The following is a 19,767-nucleotide window of genomic DNA, read 5'->3' on the forward strand; positions in this document are numbered from 1 at the left end:
CCTCCCAAAACATCTCAAAACATCCGCAACCATTCCAAAGCATCCATAAACATTCCCAAACATCTGTAAACATCCAGAAACATCTCCAAACATCCGCAAACACCCCCAAACATTCCCAAAACATCCGCAAACATCCCAAAACATCCGTAAACATTCCCAAACGTCCACAAACATCTGCAAACATTCCCAAACTTCTCAAAACATCTACAAACATTACCAAACATCCGCACACATTCCCAAACATCCGCAAATATTCCCAAACATCCCAAAACATCTGTAAACATTCCCAAAAAACTGCAAACATCCCAAAACATCTCAAAACATCCGCAACGATTCCAAAGCATCCATAAACATTCCCAAACATCTGTAAACATTCCCAAACATCTGCAAACATCCAGAAACATCTCCAAACATCCGCAAACACCCCCAAACATCTGAAAAGGTCCCCACACATTCCCAAAACATCCGTAAACATTCCCAAACATCCGCAAACATCTGCAAACATTCCCAAACTTCTCAAAACATCCACAAACATCACAAAACATCCGTAAACATTCCCAAACGTCCCAAAACATCTACAAACATTACCAAACATCCGCACACATTCCCAAACATCCGTAATCATCCCAAAACATCCGTAAACATTCCCAAACATCCTCAAACATCCCAAAACATCTGCAAACATTCCTAAAAAACTGCAAACATCCCAAAACATTCCCAAACATCTGCAAACATATTCAAACATCCGCAAACATCCCAAAACATCCGTAACCATTCCAAAACATCCCAAAACATCCATAAACATTCCCAAACATCTGCAAACATCCAGAAAAATCTGCAAACATCCCAAAACTTTCACAAACATCCATAGACAAAATATTTTTAATATTTTTAATTATTTTTTATTTGTGTAATTTACTTTGAATTTAATAATTTTACATTTATTTTAATATTTAGTAACCTTGATTTATATCTTGTATTCATTTTTATGAGTTATGTTAATATGTGTTTCACTAAAAGTAAGTTACACAAATGAACACAAGTAATCCTTTACTTTTAATTGACGTGATATGCTGCCTTTTGTAAGGAGACTCAGCAAGAAAGCATGTTTTGTGTCATGGCAGATATCGACGAGTGCACCATCATGAACGGCGGCTGCGACACTCACTGCACGAACTCGGAGGGCAGTTACGAATGCAGCTGCAGCGAAGGTTACGCGCTCATGCCCGACCTCAGGACTTGCGCCGGTGAGACACACACAAACACACACACGAGACGCTCGCGCACGTCCTCTCAGACTGACCCTCGGCTCTTTCCGTAGACATCGACGAGTGCGAAGACTCGCCCGACATCTGTGATGGCGGTCAGTGTACGAACATCCCCGGAGAATATCGCTGCCTCTGCTACGACGGATTCATGGCCTCCATGGACATGAGGACCTGCATCGGTGAGATTTGATTTGAATTAATATTTGATTTTATCACATTTTTGTTATACTTTTAAAAAAAAGATAGTAATTTAATTAATTAATTTTACATTTAATTTTAATGTTTAGCCATATTGATTTATTTTATGAATATTTTATTTGATCTATTTGTTTATTTCCAATTTTATATATATATATATATATATATATATATATATATATATATATATATATATATATATATATATATATATATATTTTATTGTAATATTTAGTGATGATAGTGCACTGTGTATTTTATTAATTTGTATGTTGGTATTATTTCCTGATGCTACGGTCCAGATGTCAATGAGTGCGACCTGAATCCCAACATCTGTCTCCACGGCGACTGTGAGAACACTAAAGGGTCCTTCATCTGCCACTGTCAGCTGGGATACTTCGTGAAGAAGGGCTCGACCGGTTGCACAGGTATGGCACGGGAACGAGACTCCAGTCCACCTCGAACCCGATCAAACCAAACCAGGCTGGTGTTTGGAACATGTGAGCTGGTCTGAAGCAGCTTTGATTGTTTTTCAGATATCGATGAATGCGAGATCGGCGCTCATAACTGCGACATGCACGCGGCCTGCGTCAACGTTCCCGGCAGCTTCAAGTGCCGCTGTCGTGACGGCTGGGAAGGCGACGGCATCAAATGCATCGGTGAGTGTGGAGCGATCATCAGCGTCACGTTCCTCTCCGAACGCAGTCTGAGTCTGATTCTGTGTCTGCAGATGTTGACGAGTGCATTACCGAAGAGCACAACTGTAACCCCAACGCCGAGTGCATGAACACGCCGGGCTCGTACCGCTGCTCCTGCAGGGAGGGATTCAACGGAGACGGATTCAGCTGCTCCGGTACGTCAGGCTGCTCAACTTTATCTGATAAATGATCCTATGAAAACAGACATGAATGAAAGCGTTGTTCTGAGATTTTGAAGAGACTCTCTGTCTGTTTACCTGCAGACATGGATGAGTGCGCGGATAATGTGAACCTGTGTGAGAACGGCCAGTGTCTGAACGCTCCGGGAGGATACCGCTGCGAGTGTGAGATGGGCTTCACCCCGACTGACGACAGCAAGGCCTGCCAGGGTACAAACACACACACACACCTGCTGTAACACACAAACATACACACTTACAGTAACACTCAGACCTACTCTAACACACACAAACACATACAGTAACACACACACACACACCTACTGTAACATACACACACCCCTGAAGTAACACGCACACATTAACACACACAAACCTACAGTAATACATGCACAATAACACACACCCCCAGTACCACACACCTACACGCACACACACACATACAGTAACACACACACAGTAACACACCTACATGCACACACACCTACAGTAACACACACACAGTAACACACACAGTAACACACACACAGTAACACACACCTACAGTAACACACACAGTAACACACACACATACAGTAACACACACACACACACATACAGTAACACACCTATAGTAACACACCTACAGTAACACACATACAGTAACACACATACAGTAAGACACACACACATACAGTAACACACCTACAGTAACACACACCTACAGTAACACACACCTACAGTAACACACACCTACAGCAACACACATACAGTAACACACATACAGTAACACACATACAGTAACACACACACAGTAAGATACCTACAGTAACACACACCTACAGTAACAGGTACGGTAACACCTACAGTAACACACATACAGTAACACACATACAGTAAGACACACACACATACAGTAACACACCTACAGTAACACACACCTACAGTAACACACACCTACAGTAACACACACCTACAGCAACACACATACAGTAACACACATACAGTAACACACATACAGTAACACACACACAGTAAGATACCTACAGTAACACACACCTACAGTAACAGGTACGGTAACACCTACAGTAACACACATACAGTAACACACATACAGTAACACACACACACACAGTAAGATACCTACAGTAACACACACCTACAGTAACACACAAACATACAGTAACACACACATACAGTAACACACCCCCTACAGTAACACACGCACAGTAACACACACATACAGTAACACACCTACATGCACACACACCTACAGTAACACACAAAGTAACACACACCTACAGTAACACACACACCTACAGTAACATACCGACAGTAACACACACCTACAGTAACACACATACAGTAACATACCTAAAGTAACACACACATACAGTAACACAGGCACAATAACACACTTACAGTAACACACTCACACCTACAGTAAAACACGCACATACAGTAACACACCTACATGCGCATACACACCTACAGTAACGCACAGTAACATACCTACATTAACACACACATACAGTAACACAGGCACAATAACACACCCACAGTAACACGCTTACAGTAACACACTCACATACAGTAACACACCTACATGCGCATACACACCTACAGTAACGCACAGTAACACCTACAGTAACACACAAAATAAAACACGCACATACAGTAACACACCTACAAGCACACACTTACAGTAACACACACACCTACAGAAACACACGAAACCTACAGTAACACACACACAGTAACACATGCATGCACAGTAACACACACCTACAGTAACACACACACAGTAACACACCTACAGTAACGCACAGTAACATACCTACATTAACACACACATACAGTAACACAGGCACAATAACACACCCACAGTAACACGCTTACAGTAACACACTCACATACAGTAACACACCTACATGCGCATACACACCTACAGTAACGCACAGTAACACCTACAGTAACACACAAAATAAAACACGCACATACAGTAACACACCTACAAGCACACACTTACAGTAACACACACACCTACAGAAACACACGAAACCTACAGTAACACACACACAGTAACACATGCATGCACAGTAACACACACCTACAGTAACACACACACAGTAACACACCTACAGTAACACACAGTAACATACCTACATTAACACACACATACAGTAACACAGGCACAATAACACACCCACAGTAACACGCTTACAGTAACACACTCACATACAGTAACACACCTACATGCGCATACACACCTACAGTAACGCACAAAATAAAACACGCACATACAGTAACACACCTACAAGCACACACTTACAGTAACACTCACACCTACAGAAACACACGAAACCTACAGTAACACACACACAGTAACACATGCATGCACAGTAACACACACCTACAGTAACACACACACAGTAACACACCTACAGTAACACACACAGTAACAAACACACCTACACGCGCACACACACCTACAGTAACACACATACACACACACACAGCAACACACCTACAGTAACACACACTTACTCACAGCACTGTGTGTCGTCTGTCAGACATCGACGAGTGCAACTTCCAGAACATCTGTGTGTTCGGGTCGTGTCAGAACCTGCCGGGGATGTTCCGCTGCATCTGCGACTACGGCTACGAGCTGGACCGCAGCGGAGGAAACTGCACAGGTGACAAAACACACACACACACACACACACACACACACTTCAGCCTGCAGATCACCAGCTCATTTCAGGAGACATCTACAGAAGGGCCTCAGTGTGAGCATCATGGCCATAAATTACGTTTTTATATGTGTTTTTTTATAAATTATTTTATTTCTTTGTGTAATTTACATTTAATTAAATCATAAAAATACTATATAACTTAATTACATTAATTCACAGCCACAAATCCCGCTGGTTTTTCTCAGTTCTGTCTCACACGTCTCTTTTCCGTCTGACTTTGACAGACATCAACGAGTGTTTCGACCCGGTGAACTGCATCAACGGCGTGTGTGTGAACCTGCCCGGCAGCTACCTGTGCAACTGCCCGCCGGACTTCGAGCTCAACCCGTCCGGAGTCGGCTGTGTCGGTACGTCCCACGCTCAGCTCCTCATTACTGCTCATGTACAAGTGTGAAACTAAAGAGCCGTAATCCACTTCCCCTCGGACAGACACGCGTGTGGGAAACTGTTTCCTGGACACTCTGGACCGCGGCGACGGCGGGATCTCCTGTAGCGCTGAGATCGGAGTGGGCGTGACCCGCGCGTCCTGCTGCTGCTCGCTGGGCGGAGCCTGGGGAAACCCGTGTGAACTCTGCCCTCCCGTCAACTCCAGTACGGACTATACTCCATTCACTGTAGAAATTACATACATAAATTTTTTTTTACAGAAATATGAATTCTGCTGAGCTATTAAGTATTATTCATAATGTAAAACCACATGACAATGGAAAATGCCTAACAAAGTCTTTGTGCCATGAGCAAAAACTGCTGAATTTCACCCTTCACTGACGCCCTGATGAATTCTGTCTCCTCACAGCCGAGTACAAAACCCTGTGTCCCGGAGGAGAAGGCTTCCGGCCCAACCCCATCACGGTCATCCTAGAGGGTAAGGACGGATCGGGCCGCGGGCAGCAGGATGAAGCTTGGAGTGTTTGCGGTAATGACTCTCTCTCTCTCTCTCTCTGTCCCACATCAGACATAGACGAATGCCAGGAGCTGCCCGGCCTGTGCCAGGGGGGAAACTGTGTCAACACCTTCGGCAGCTTCCAGTGCGAGTGTCCCGCGGGATACTACCTCAACGAGGAGACGCGCATTTGTGAAGGTCTCAAGAATGCCAGTCATTTGAGCTGCTGAAACTGAGATAATATTTTGATCGATTTAATGTTAATGTATTATAATTACCTAAATTAATTTCTTATGAATTCATTTATTTTTAATTAAATTGTAAAAATAATAAGATTTTAATTAAACATTGTTTATTAATATTTCAATATTTCAATTAATATTTTGATTGATTCATTTTAATGTTTAGTAACCTTAATTTATTTTTTATGAATTAATTGATTTACTTGTGTAATTTACTTTGGATTAAATTATAAAAAATAATTAACTAATTAAACAATTTGATACATTTTTCAATTAAATTATTAAATATATATTTTTATTATTTTAATGTATAATAATATTTTGAGTTATTCATTTGAAGGTTTTGTGACTTTAATATATTTTTTATTTTTATATATAATGTATGTAATTAAAATAAAAATAATTATCAATTAATTAATATTTATTAATATTTCAAAGAAATATTTATATTAATTTATTTTAATGTTTAGTAACCTTAATTTATTTAAATTAATTAATGTATGTAATTAAGTACTAAAAACAATGAACTATTAATTAACAGTCTATATTAATATTTCAATGAAATTTATTTTTAATAATATAATTAATATTAATATTTTGATTGATTACTTGTAATATTTAGTAACCTTATTTTATTATAAATTAATTTATTTGTGTTTTTCACATTTAAATAATAAGAGTAATTAACAATTAAGTGATTTATATATTCATATTTCAATGACATTTTATATGAATTTTAATATGTAAAATTTATTTACCAATTAAATTACATTTATTGAATTTTAATGTTTAGTAACCTTGATTTACTGCATAAATGTATTTCTTATTATTTTATTTCTGTATTTGTAATTAAATTAAATTTAATATAAAATGATTAAATTAAATGTCAGAGTATTTTAGTATCATAAATTTATATTTCAATTTAATATTTTTTTACTTTGATTTGATATTTATTGAAGTGTAATGATTAGTAACTTTATGAATGGATTTTTTAAGACAGAAAGAGTTGGAGTCGTTGAATATTGACTGATATTTTTTTGACTGATTCTCTCACAGATATCGACGAATGTACGGTGCACCCGGGCATCTGCGGCCCGGGAACCTGCTACAACACGCTGGGTAACTACACCTGCGTCTGCCCGCCCGAGTACATGCAGGTCAACGGAGGAAACAACTGCATGGGTAAGACCTCGTCATCCAGCGTTCTGGCTCTCAACCAGGGCCTTTGGAGTCATTTTGTGTGTTTTTCTTCTTGGATGATCAGATATGAGAAAGAGCGTGTGCTATCGCAACTTCAACGACACCTGCGAGAACGAGCTGTCCTTCAACATGACCAAGAAGATGTGCTGCTGCGCGTATAACGTGGGCAAAGCCTGGAACCGACCCTGCGAGGCCTGTCCGACCCCGGCCACCTGTGAGTGTCTCTCTCAACGGTCCGCAATACCTGACGCTGCTGCTAGTTTGAATATTCACACGGATTTGTGGTTATTTCTGTCTCCTGTAGCCGAGTACCAGCTTCTGTGCGGAAATCAGGTTCCTGGTTTCATCATCGACATTCATACTGGAAAACCCGTTGGTGAGTTCCACATAAACGTCACATTTCAACAGCATAAAAGTCAGCATGAACCGAACAGATCGTACAAACTTTTCTGCTCAACCTCCGTCAGACATCGATGAGTGTCGCGAGATCCAGGGCATCTGCGCTAACGGCGTGTGCATCAACCAGATCGGGAGCTTCCGCTGCGAGTGTCCCATGGGCTTCAGCTACAACAACATCCTGCTCATATGTGAAGGTACCGACGCTGCGGACGCAGTTTTTCCAAAGATTGTTGTCGTATTCCTCCACTGACACCTTCTGGACTTTCTCGACCTCAGATATTGACGAGTGCAATAGCGGCGACAACCTGTGCCAGCGCAACGCCAACTGCATCAACATCCCCGGCAGCTACCGCTGCGAATGTTTGGTCGGATTCAAGCTGTCGCCCAGCGGAGCGTGTGTGGGTGAGTCAGTCTCCGCTTTGACCGATAAAAACATTACAAATCCAAAGGTTTTTCTTTCAGTTTGCTTCGTTTTTTTCACTCAGAACTCTTAATTAACAGTATGTGCTGGCATTATGTCGCAGCATCTGTCTTATAAAGTGTAAAATAGTTCTGCCGTTCTTTTCTGGGAAAAACAGCATTTTATGCAAATGAGGCTCATAATAGAATGCAGCAAAATAAATTAATTTAAGCAGTCATAATTTACTAAACTGTTTCTGCAGTTTTGCTCACAATGCGCCATAACAGAATGTGCCAGAATGTGCAATTTTAGAATGACCGGGACTCACTAGTAGAAGAGATATTGTATCTTATTGGAACCTTCTTGGTTAAATAAATAAAAATAAAAAATGTGCCATAATAGAATGCGCCAGAATGTGCCGTTTTAGAATGCGCCATAATAGAATACACCAGAATGTGCCATAAAAGAATGAGCAATAATAGAATGTCATTTTAGAATGCGCCATAATAGGATGAGCAATAATAGAATGCGCCATTTTAGAATGCACCATAATAAAAAGAGCCATAATAGCATGCGCAATAGTAGAATGCATCATTTTAGAATGCGTCATAATAGAATGTGCCATAAAAGATTGAGCAATAATAGAATGTCATTATAGAATGCACCATAATATAATGAGCCATAATAGAATGAGTCATTTTAGAATCCGCTGTAATAGAAGTGCCATAATAGAAAGAGCCATAATAGAATAAGTAATAGAATGCGCCAGAATGTGCCATTTTAGAATGCACCTGAATGTGCCTAATAGAATCAATAATAGAATGTCATTTTAGAATGCGCCATAATAGTGTGTGCCATAATAGAATGCGTCACTGTAGAATGCGCTGTAATAGAATGTGCCATAATAGAAAGTGCCATTTTAGAATGTGCTGTAATAGAATGCGCCATTTTGGAACACACCATTTTAGAATGTGCCATGATAGATGGCGCAATAGTAGAATGCATCATTTTAGAATGCGTCATAATAGAATTTGCCATAATAAATTGAGCAATAATAGAATGCACCATAAGAGCGCACCATAGTAAAATGAGTCATAATAGAATGAGCCAGAATTCACCATTATAAAATGCAACAGAATGCAGTTATAAAATGTGCCATGATAAAATGTACCATAAAAGAATGCTGCAAAATGAAATAAAACTAAATAAAATAATTTAAGCAGTACCAATTTGCTAAATTGTTGCTGCACTTTTGCACATAAGTTCACAAATAAATAGCACTGTTTAAAAAAAAAGACAAAAAAGACAGCCATGTTCAGTTATGAAACTCTAGAGGGCGCATCAGTCCTTTACATGCAATATGAAAACCATCTCATCATTACCTCCTGTAGCCAATGGGATGCTTGCTCAGCATGTAAACAGTCAGGTTCAGTGTTTGCTGTAAGCCTGTCAGACTACCTCTGAGCCCCTCCACCTCCCCAGCTCCACCTGCCTAGATCTGCTGCAGGATTTCTGTATGTTTATTTATGCAGCAGCAGATCTTACACGCTCACTGTATTAGCAGTAGAAGATCCAGCGAACCAAGACCAAAATCACCATATTTAATAACATGCTAGAACTATTCCTAGAGTTGTCATGAACTAAAAATAACATGAAAACCAAACGTATAAAAATGAAAGCTTATTCAAAATCTGAAATAACTCTTCTTCCCTGTTGGTCAGACCGTAACGAGTGTCAGGAGATCCCGAACATCTGCAGTCACGGCCAATGCATCGACACTCAGGGTAGCTTCCGCTGTCTGTGCCACAACGGCTTCAAGACCACGGCGGACCAGACCATGTGCATGGGTGAGTGAGCGTCCGCGCTGGTTTTCACGCCTGAAGCGGTCTGAGGTGCATCTGGACATGTGATGATGTCATTGTGTCCGGCAGATATTGACGAGTGCGACCGGCAGCCGTGTGGAAACGGCACCTGTAAGAACACCGTGGGCTCCTACAACTGTCTGTGCTTCCCCGGCTTCGAGCTCACGCACAACAACGACTGCATGGGTGAGTTCTGCACAATCACACACGTCACATGACTTCAAGCCTGTTAGTGTAACACGGCGATTACATGTTTCCACAATTCACTGACTTAAGTTTGTGTGTAAGTTTGACCATTTAAACTCTTTAAATACATAATTAACAATCTATTAATGTAAAAAAATGCATGGTCAGTTGTTGTACCACCTAAAATGTTTCCATTTTAAAATGCACATAGAACATTTCTTTTGGATTGCAATTTTAAATTTAAAGTTTTGAAATACATATGCAAATTTATGCATATATTCAAGATTTTTAATTGTGCATTTTATATGTCAGTGATATAGTAAATAAATAATATATAGATACAATTTTGCATATATTTTTGTATTTATTTTATTAAATAATTTTAAAGAAGATATAATAAATGCACATAATTTCTGCCTTTTTAAGAGAAAAATGCACTTTAAAATGCAAAACAGAGAACATATTTTTCGCTTTTATTTTATTAAATATTTTGCTTTCTGCATTTAAGCTGAAATGCCAAAGAGAAATTATTTTTTGCATTTTTAAAAAAAAAAATATTTACTAAAAAGGCAGAAAGCATGTGAATTTATTTGAAGACAAAATATGCAGAGGAAATATATTTTTGCATTTTTTTATTAAATACTTTTACAAAAAAAATGTATGCATATGATTTCTGCCTTTTTAAGATAAAACCTCAAAAGAGAAAATATATTTCTGCATTTTATTAAATATATTTTTACAGAACTTTTTAAAAAATAAATACATGATTTCTGCCCTTTTTCAAGATAAAATACTCATTTAAATGCCAAAGAAATAATATATTTTTCCTTTTATTTTATTACATATTTTGTGTTCTGCATTTTAAGCTAAAATGCCAAAGAGAAAATATATTATTGCATGTATTTTAATTATCTTTTTTTTTTACAAACAATTTAATAACAAATGCACATGCTTTCTGCTATTTTTTAAGGTAATAATGCCAAAGAGAAAATATATTATTGCATATATCTTAATTATTTTTTTACCAAAAAAAAAAGGTAGAAAGCATTAAGCATTTTAAAACAAAATGTCCAAAGAGAAAATATTTTCTTGCATTTATTTTATTAAATATTTTTACAAATGATTTAATAACAAATGCACATGCTTTCTGCTATTTTTTAAGGTAAAATGCCAAAGAGAAAATATATTTTTGCTGTAAAATATTTACTAAAAAATGCAGAAAGCATGTGTATTAAGACAAAATGTGCAGAGAAAATATATTGTTGCCTTTATTTTATTAAATACTTTTACAAAAAAATGAATATAAATGTACATGATTTCTGCCTTTTTAAGATAATGTCAAGAGAAAATATATTTCTGCATTTATTTTATTAAATATATTTTTACAGAAGATTGTAAAAAATAAATACTCGATTTCTGCCCTTTTTAAAGATAAAATACCCATTTAAATGCCAAAGAAAGAATATATTTGTCCTTTTATTTTATTAAATATTTTGTGTTCTGCATTTTAAGCTAAAATGCCAAAGAGAAAATATATTATTGCATATATTTAAATTATTTTTTTACCAAAAAAAAGGCAGAAAGCATTTTAAAACAAAATGTCCAAAGAGAAAATATATTTTTGCATTTATTTTATTAAATATTTTTACAAATGATTTAATAACAAATGCTTTCTGAAATTTTTTAAAGTAAAAATGCCAAAGAGAAAATATTTTTTTGCATTAAGCAAAATCCTATTTTTCAAGGTTTTTGAAAAATAATACACATGCAAAATACTGTGTATGAGCAAAAAAGATCATTTAATGTCGGATGTTTATAAACATTTTGTAGTTGAAATGCTGCACAATATTGATCATCATTCATCTTTGATTCTAAAAGCAACTGTGGTTTTAACGCCACACTGTGTGTATTAAAGCGTATTTAATCAAAGCAGAGGTAGTAAATCATGACGTGTCAGCGTTTTGAAAGGTTTATGTGGCGTGTGTGTGACAGATATCGACGAGTGCAGCGTTCACGCCAGTCAGGTCTGCAGGAACGGCCAGTGCATCAACAGCATGGGCTCCTTCAAGTGTCTGTGTCTGGACGGATATAACCTGACGCCGGACGGCAAGAACTGCATCGGTAAGAGCCAATAAACCTGCTTTACAATCCTCACCATTGATCCCTAAAACCTTTCTATTGATCCACAAGCCTTTCCTGTTCATCCAGAACGAGTTTGGATAGACTGACCCTGACAGGAAGTTAATTACACACCTACAGATCCATACAGTCCATCCAGAAAGTGCAGCAGATCTCCAGGGGAAACACTGAGCTTTATTCCAGCGTGTAGAGCTATAGTGTGACAAAATAAGAGTCCCAGTGCTTATTCTAAAATAAGAGTCCCCACACAGCTGCTGTTCGCAAAAGAAATATAATAAAATATAATTGTTCAGAAATATTCTTTTGTGTAAAATTGTTATTAGTTGTCATCTTCAGAGCAGCTTCCTCGACATGAGTGTGTGTATAATGTGGTGCGCATCTAGTAAAGTGTGTGTTTGTGACGGGTCAGATATCAACGAGTGTGTGACGCTGCCGGGCGCCTGCCAGCCGGGAACCTGCCAGAATCTGGACGGATCTTTCCGCTGCATCTGTCCTCCCGGATACGAGGTGCAGAACGACAAGTGTGTGGGTAAGATCGCCGTCGCTCACGCTCCGCAATTAAATATTTACCCACAACCCGCTCTGACCCGTCCCATCTGCCGCCGGGGGCTCGTGGGCTGTAATTTTCATGTCCTTCTACCCGTTTCTGTGCTTTTCCTCCACAGACATCAACGAGTGCAACGTGGAGCCCAACATCTGTCAGTTCGGCACATGTAAAAACACGCCGGGAAGCTTCCAGTGCATCTGCCAGCCCGGCTTCGTCCTGTCCGACAACGGCCGCCGCTGTTTCGGTAAGATCGCACTCAGATCAGACCACATACTGGACAGTTATAGTTCCCTGAAATCTGATTGGACGAAGCCAAACTGATCTTATTAAACACATCTGTGTGCCATTTATTATAGAAATCTTTTTTTTTTTTGGTTAGCATCATAAATATTTAAAGTTATATATCCATTTTATATATTAATCATATTTTATGATTTATAGAATATGATACTGTTTGTAACTATTGTTTGATTTAATATTAAATTATGATTAAATAAAATAATAATAATAATAAGTTTTATTAGTTGTGTAAATTTATGTATTCATAAATATGCTTTTAAGTATTGATATACATACTTTAAATATATTATATATTCATATTAGTATTATTTCACATATTTTATATGCTTTACTAACATATATAATAAGTTTCCATTAGTTTACGACAGTTAATGCATTAAATAACATTTGTTACAGGATTTTTTAGTCTTTGATAACTGTTCATTTTTCAATTTTTCGTTTACAACATAAATATTTACAATTAAATATCTATTAATCATATTTTATGATTTATAGAATGTTGCCATTTATATTCATATTATTTTTATTTAATAAAAATGTTTTATTAGTTGTATTTAACATGAATTTATGTTTTACATCTAAATCTAAATAATTTTTTAAATTTTATGTTATATTACTAATATTTCATATCAATGTTTTATGTAATACAAAGCCATTAAATAATACATTTCCATAAATAACTATTATTGTATACACTATGAATATTTTTATTTTACATAAAATAATTAAATATGCATGTAAATATTGATATTTTTCAATTTAATTAGATGAAACGGTGTTTTATGAGTTGTGTTTAGCATGTATTTATGTTTTACATAATACATATATTTTATATGAAGTTCTATATAATACGTTGCCATTCATAACTACAATTGTATTTAAAATAATAGTCTTAGTTGTGGAAATTTAAATGTTCATAAATATGGATTTGTTGAAATATTTATATTTTCCAGTTTAATTGGATCAAATATGGTCTTTTATTAGCCGTATTTAGCATACATTTATGTTTTACATATAAATATTTATGAATAAGAGCTATACATATTTTAAATATATTTCAGATTAGTAATATTTCATATATTTTATATAATGTTTTGGTCTCATTAGTTAATTATTCAGTTGTTCATTGTTAATATTATTTATTAAAAATTTAACTAACAGAAAACTTTTAGATTTGAATAATGTTTTAGTAAGAGTTGGTGTTAATGATGCTTTAGATGTGTTTAATGTAGAGTATTGATGAACATGAGTGTGTATTTCATGCCCTCAGACACGCGCGAGAGCTTCTGTTTCACACGCTTTGAATCGGGCAAATGTACGGTGCCCAAACCGCTGAACACCACCAAAGCCAAGTGCTGCTGCAACCTGCTGCCGGGCGAGGGATGGGGCGACCCCTGCGAACTCTGCCCGCGCGAGACCGAGGGTCAGTCACGCTTCACCATACACCCTCTGCTGCTCACATGACGCTCACACATGACCAGAATTTTTATTTTAGTTAAATGAATGTACTATATGTTTTTTTTTATTTAATATTTTTGTATTTTTAGGGGATTTTATGGTACTAAATTATATTTATGCTTTATGAGCATGACCTGAAAATGAACTCTCATACATCTTGAATGCTTTGGAGCAACAGACTGAAGTTTGGTCTCTTTTTTTAACCCCTTGTGCGGTCTTCGTTTGGGGACTGCTCTCGTGGTCTTTGGGGTCTCTGAAGACCCCGGCAACAAAATGCAATTTTGTAACAATATAATATATTATTTTTAAAACCAAAGTAATTTTACTCTGTTTATTAATGTTTTTACTCAACAGTTGTACAGTTTTTGGAGGATTTGTTATATCTTTTAAATTTATATAAATAAATTAAAAAATATTTTTTAAATAGGTTTTTATCCAAAAGCAGCTTTTTATGTAAAATTCACTTTATAAAAGGCCCAGATTTCTAACTTTCATTCATGTGGATAACATGGATCATTTGACATGGTTTAGTGTAAGATTTTTGCCCATCTTTTGGAAAATGCAGTTATAAAAGTAAAAAAACTATCATTTTTACCAGTAGATGGCTGTAAAGCTCCACTATTTGCTATGTGCTATTGAAGTTTTTTTTTCAGTTGGATTCATATCTAAATGTTATGAAATCACAATTATAACAAAAATTACTTTTTGTGAAAGTTTAGCATTTTTTGTACTGAAAAAAATATTTTTTTTCAATAATATCATCAATAATGTAACCCACAGAGACCCCACTTAGAAACTGGACAAAATCCATTCTCAAAATCAGAAACAACGCACAACACACACAGACAGAAATGAAGTGGCACACTTCTAAAAATGCAAAAAAAACATCCTCAATACAAAATAAACATGCTCACACACGCGCACACACACAAAAATAAAAAATATTTTATTATTTTTATTATAAAATTATTATTGAAAAACTGATTTTGCCCACAAAAAATGCTAAACTTTGACAAAGTAATTTGTATTGTTATAATTGTGATTTAATAACATTTAGATATGAATCCAACTGAAAAAACTTGTGAAAAGACATCTTTCAGTCATTCAAATAGCACATAGCAAATAGTGGAGCTTTACAGCCATCTACTGGTAAAAATGTTAGATTTTTTACTTTTAAAACTGCATTTTTCAAAAGATGGGCAAAAATCTTACACTAAACCATGTCAAATTATCCATGTTATCGACATGAATCAAAGTTAGAAATCTGGGCCTTTTATAAAGTGAATTTTACATAAAAAGCTGTTCATGCATAAAAACCTATTTCAAAAAATATTTAATTTATTTATATAAATTTAAAAGATATCTGGAATCCTCCAAAAACGCACAAATGTTGAGAAAAAAACATTAATAAACAGAGTAAAATTACATTGGTTTTTAAAAAATATATTATATTGTTACAAAATTACATTCTGTTGCCCGGGGTCTCCAGAGACCCCGAAGACCACGAAAGTAACAATATTTTTTACACTAACATAAAAACAAGATATCACTCCAATTTTTTTTTTATTTGTAGATCTTATAAGTGTTAACCACCGTACAAAGTCTCATGCCATTTGGACAAAGAGAACATTTTTTTTAATTTGAGCAAACATCATTTGCGGGTCAAAAAGACCCCGAAGACCGCACAAGTAAACACTTGGCAGATTATTAATAAATTCAGATTTAGTAATTACACCAAGAACTCGGACATTTCACGTCTCCATGCGTTTATGAACATCAGAAGGTATTCTGTGTGTTTGACATGTTTTTGTCCCTTTCTCAACTGCAGCTGCGTTTCACATGTTGTGTCCCTACGGTCATGAGGCCGTCCTGAATCCCATAGGACGCGAAGGTGAGAAAACGTCAACTTCTGCCAACTAAAACACTTATCCTTCCCGCCGACCCCGGTGATAACGTCCTCTCTGCCTCCACAGACATGAACGAGTGCGTGGAGAACCCCGGCATCTGCGGCAACGGCCTGTGCATCAACACCGACGGCTCGTTCCGCTGCGAGTGTCCCTTCGGATACAACCTGGACTACACCGGCGTCAACTGTGTGGGTGAGTTCACGCTGAAACTGTGTGTCGTAAACCTGCAACACATTCCCAGCAAGCATTTTCTCTCAATGAAAGCGGGAAGGTTCCCAAATCCCATCGGTGGACTGTAAACCGCAGCTTTACCGATTGGTTGATTTGTTCTCTTCACAGATACGGACGAGTGCTCCATCGGAAACCCTTGTGGAAACGGCACGTGCTCAAACGTTCCTGGTGGTTTCGAGTGTTCCTGTCAGGAGGGCTTTGAACCCGGACCCATGATGACCTGTGAAGGTACGCTAGATATTAGCTAAAGATAGACAGGCAGTCACATGGAAACTAAGTGTTTTCTCATCCACTTATTTTGTGTCTCCAGACATCAACGAGTGCGCCGTGAACCCGCTCCTCTGCGCTTTCCGCTGCGTCAACACCTTCGGCTCGTACGAGTGCATGTGTCCCACGGGATATGTTCTGCGCGACGACAACCGGATGTGCCGAGGTGAGAACACGCCGCCTGCTGTTTTCTGCCAATATCAGCCATCCACTCGTGTCAGCATCACATACAGGCCACGATTTGGGCTTTAAATGCAGTGGATAAGCCATCAATCGCTCTGTTTTCAGACCAGGACGAGTGCGCTGAAGGCCTCGATGACTGTGCGTCCAGAGGCATGGCCTGCAAAAACCAGATCGGCACCTTCATGTGCATCTGTCCGCCGGGCATGACGCGTCGCCCTGATGGAGAAGGCTGCATGGGTGAGAAACCAACACGTGTGTGTGTGTGGGTGTGAATGTGTCTGACACGGCAAACGAGATGCTTTAAAGATAGAATCGGGCCTCTGTGTTGTCAAGGGGAAAATACATCGATCAGGCATATCATCATGAGCACTGACGGATGAAGTGAATGACACGGAGTATCTCTTCATCACGGCACCCGTTAGTGGGTGGATATATTAGGGAGCAAGTGAACATTTTGTCCTCAGTGTGGATGTGTTAGTGGTCCTGCCATCCATGTGGATGTTACTTTGACACGTACCACCTACCTAAGCATTGATGCAGACCATTCATGGAAATGGTATTCCCTGGCCTCTTTCAGCAGGATAATGCTCCTGCCACAAAGCAGAAATGGTTTGAGGAGCACAACAACGAGTTTGAGATGTTGACTTGGCCTCCAAATTCCCCAGATCTCAATCCAATCGAGCATCTGTGGGATGTGCTGAACAAACAAGTCCGATCCATGAAGGCTCCAAGTCACAACTTACAGGACTTGAAGGATCTGCTGCTAACATCTTGGTCCAGATACAACAGCACACCTTCAGGGGTCTAGAGTCGTCCATGCCTCGACGGGTCAGGGCTGTTTTGGCAGAAAAAAGGACAAACACAATATTAGGAAGGTGGTCATAATGTTATGCCTGATCGGCGTATACGATAATTGAAGCAAACAAACTTCCGATTTCCACCTAAAAAAAAAAGTCTACACACCATAATATTGCTTTGAAATTAACTCTTTTTTACTTAAGCTAGTAGGGAACCACCTAGCAACCACCCAGAACACCTTAGCAACCATTTTGCAATGAAATTGCAACATCTTAGCATCCACATAGCAACAGCCTGCCATTGTGGTGACAGAAAAATGTAAAAAATATGGCTTGTTTTTATTGGAGTAACAGTGAATGTAGTATTATTGTAAATACTGTATTTTGTCAAACTATATTTGCTATGGTAAATTTTAATGTGCATTTTAAGAATATTTATATAATAATAATAATAATAATTTGATATTTTATGCAAATTAATATCAATTAAAAATATATAAAAGTAATTAATTTATAATAATTTAATATTTTATGCTATATGGATAAAAAGCAAATACAATATAGATAATATTATTAATATTTTATTTTTATATAATAACTACATTTTGAGCAGTATTATGCAGTTAATATATAGAATATCTTATATATATATAATTATAATAATAATGTAATTTATGCAATAATATAAAAAAGCAAATAAAATAAAACAATTATTTATGTAATATTTTATATATTCATAATATAATAATAATCATGATGTTTAGTAATATTTTGAGCAATATTATGCAATTATAATCTCTAATATTTTTATTTTTATACTACCTAAACCATTTTCTCTAGATCTCAGTCTTGATATCATTTAGATTTTGAAGTAATTGAAGTGTAAAAGTAATAACTTTTACACCGTATGCAGATTGTGCATTAGCTCGCCGTCATGTTGTATAATCCGCATCAGATCACTGGATCATCCCTCTCTCTCTCTCTCTCTCTCTCTCTCTCTTTCCTCCTCTGCATGTTACCTTGGCAGACCTTAACGAGTGCCGCAGCAAGCCAGGGATCTGCAAGAACGGCCGCTGTGTCAACACGGTGGGCAGCTACCGCTGCGAATGTAACGAGGGTTTCGAGCCAAGCTCCACAGGCACAGAGTGCATCGGTAAGAGCGAGCGGCCAATCAGAATGTGGCTGACGGCGACGGGTCACATTTGGGGACACGTGTTCACATGAAACCGAATTCTAAAACTGAATCAAATCACCAACTCATTTCGTCCACCGTCTAACCATTATCCCGGCATTTGTTTTTGGCAGATAACAGGAAGGGCTTCTGTTTCACGGAGGTCCTGCAGACGATGTGCCAGCAGTCGTCCACTAACCGAAACACCGTCACCAAGTCGGAGTGCTGCTGTAACGGCGGCCGCGGCTGGGGATCGCTGTGTGAGCTCTGCCCTCTGCCCGGCACCGTACAGTACAAGAAGATGTGTCCGCTCGGCCCGGGATACACCACCGACGGCAGAGGTTAGAGATCTCAGCCAGAATGTACTTCTGTATGTCTTTAAAGAGATTTCATACAGCAGCAATAGGAAAAATGAAAAATATTTGACCAATCTCTGTGTCAAATCACTGCTTCTTTTGGACCAATGCAACGATGTGCAGTGGCTGAACTGTGTATAACTATGTATAACTTTTCATAT

At 37.6% G+C, this 19,767-nt stretch overlaps 1 protein-coding gene across 1 annotated transcript in view; it reads left to right on the forward strand.

Moving 5' to 3' along the window:
* Positions 1-19,767, forward strand: part of fbn2b (fibrillin 2b) — a 66,251-nt gene that overhangs the window by 39,131 nt on the left and 7,353 nt on the right. The window contains exons 30-58 of the mRNA XM_067396782.1: positions 1,125-1,247; positions 1,322-1,447; positions 1,769-1,894; positions 2,003-2,125; positions 2,197-2,319; positions 2,428-2,553; positions 4,896-5,018; positions 5,303-5,425; positions 5,508-5,669; positions 5,875-5,943; positions 6,034-6,159; positions 7,260-7,385; positions 7,468-7,617; positions 7,708-7,779; positions 7,871-7,996; positions 8,079-8,204; positions 9,924-10,049; positions 10,134-10,250; positions 12,243-12,371; positions 12,799-12,918; positions 13,055-13,180; positions 14,507-14,659; positions 16,523-16,585; positions 16,668-16,793; positions 16,941-17,060; positions 17,143-17,265; positions 17,388-17,519; positions 19,107-19,232; positions 19,385-19,591. Of these exons, the coding sequence (XP_067252883.1) occupies positions 1,125-1,247; positions 1,322-1,447; positions 1,769-1,894; positions 2,003-2,125; positions 2,197-2,319; positions 2,428-2,553; positions 4,896-5,018; positions 5,303-5,425; positions 5,508-5,669; positions 5,875-5,943; positions 6,034-6,159; positions 7,260-7,385; positions 7,468-7,617; positions 7,708-7,779; positions 7,871-7,996; positions 8,079-8,204; positions 9,924-10,049; positions 10,134-10,250; positions 12,243-12,371; positions 12,799-12,918; positions 13,055-13,180; positions 14,507-14,659; positions 16,523-16,585; positions 16,668-16,793; positions 16,941-17,060; positions 17,143-17,265; positions 17,388-17,519; positions 19,107-19,232; positions 19,385-19,591 (3,618 nt within the window). The remainder of the gene's footprint in view (positions 1-1,124; positions 1,248-1,321; positions 1,448-1,768; positions 1,895-2,002; positions 2,126-2,196; positions 2,320-2,427; positions 2,554-4,895; positions 5,019-5,302; positions 5,426-5,507; positions 5,670-5,874; positions 5,944-6,033; positions 6,160-7,259; positions 7,386-7,467; positions 7,618-7,707; positions 7,780-7,870; positions 7,997-8,078; positions 8,205-9,923; positions 10,050-10,133; positions 10,251-12,242; positions 12,372-12,798; positions 12,919-13,054; positions 13,181-14,506; positions 14,660-16,522; positions 16,586-16,667; positions 16,794-16,940; positions 17,061-17,142; positions 17,266-17,387; positions 17,520-19,106; positions 19,233-19,384; positions 19,592-19,767) is intronic.

Source organism: Chanodichthys erythropterus, chromosome 10 (assembly GCF_024489055.1).
Source record: "Chanodichthys erythropterus isolate Z2021 chromosome 10, ASM2448905v1, whole genome shotgun sequence".
NCBI lineage: Eukaryota > Metazoa > Chordata > Actinopteri > Cypriniformes > Xenocyprididae > Chanodichthys > Chanodichthys erythropterus.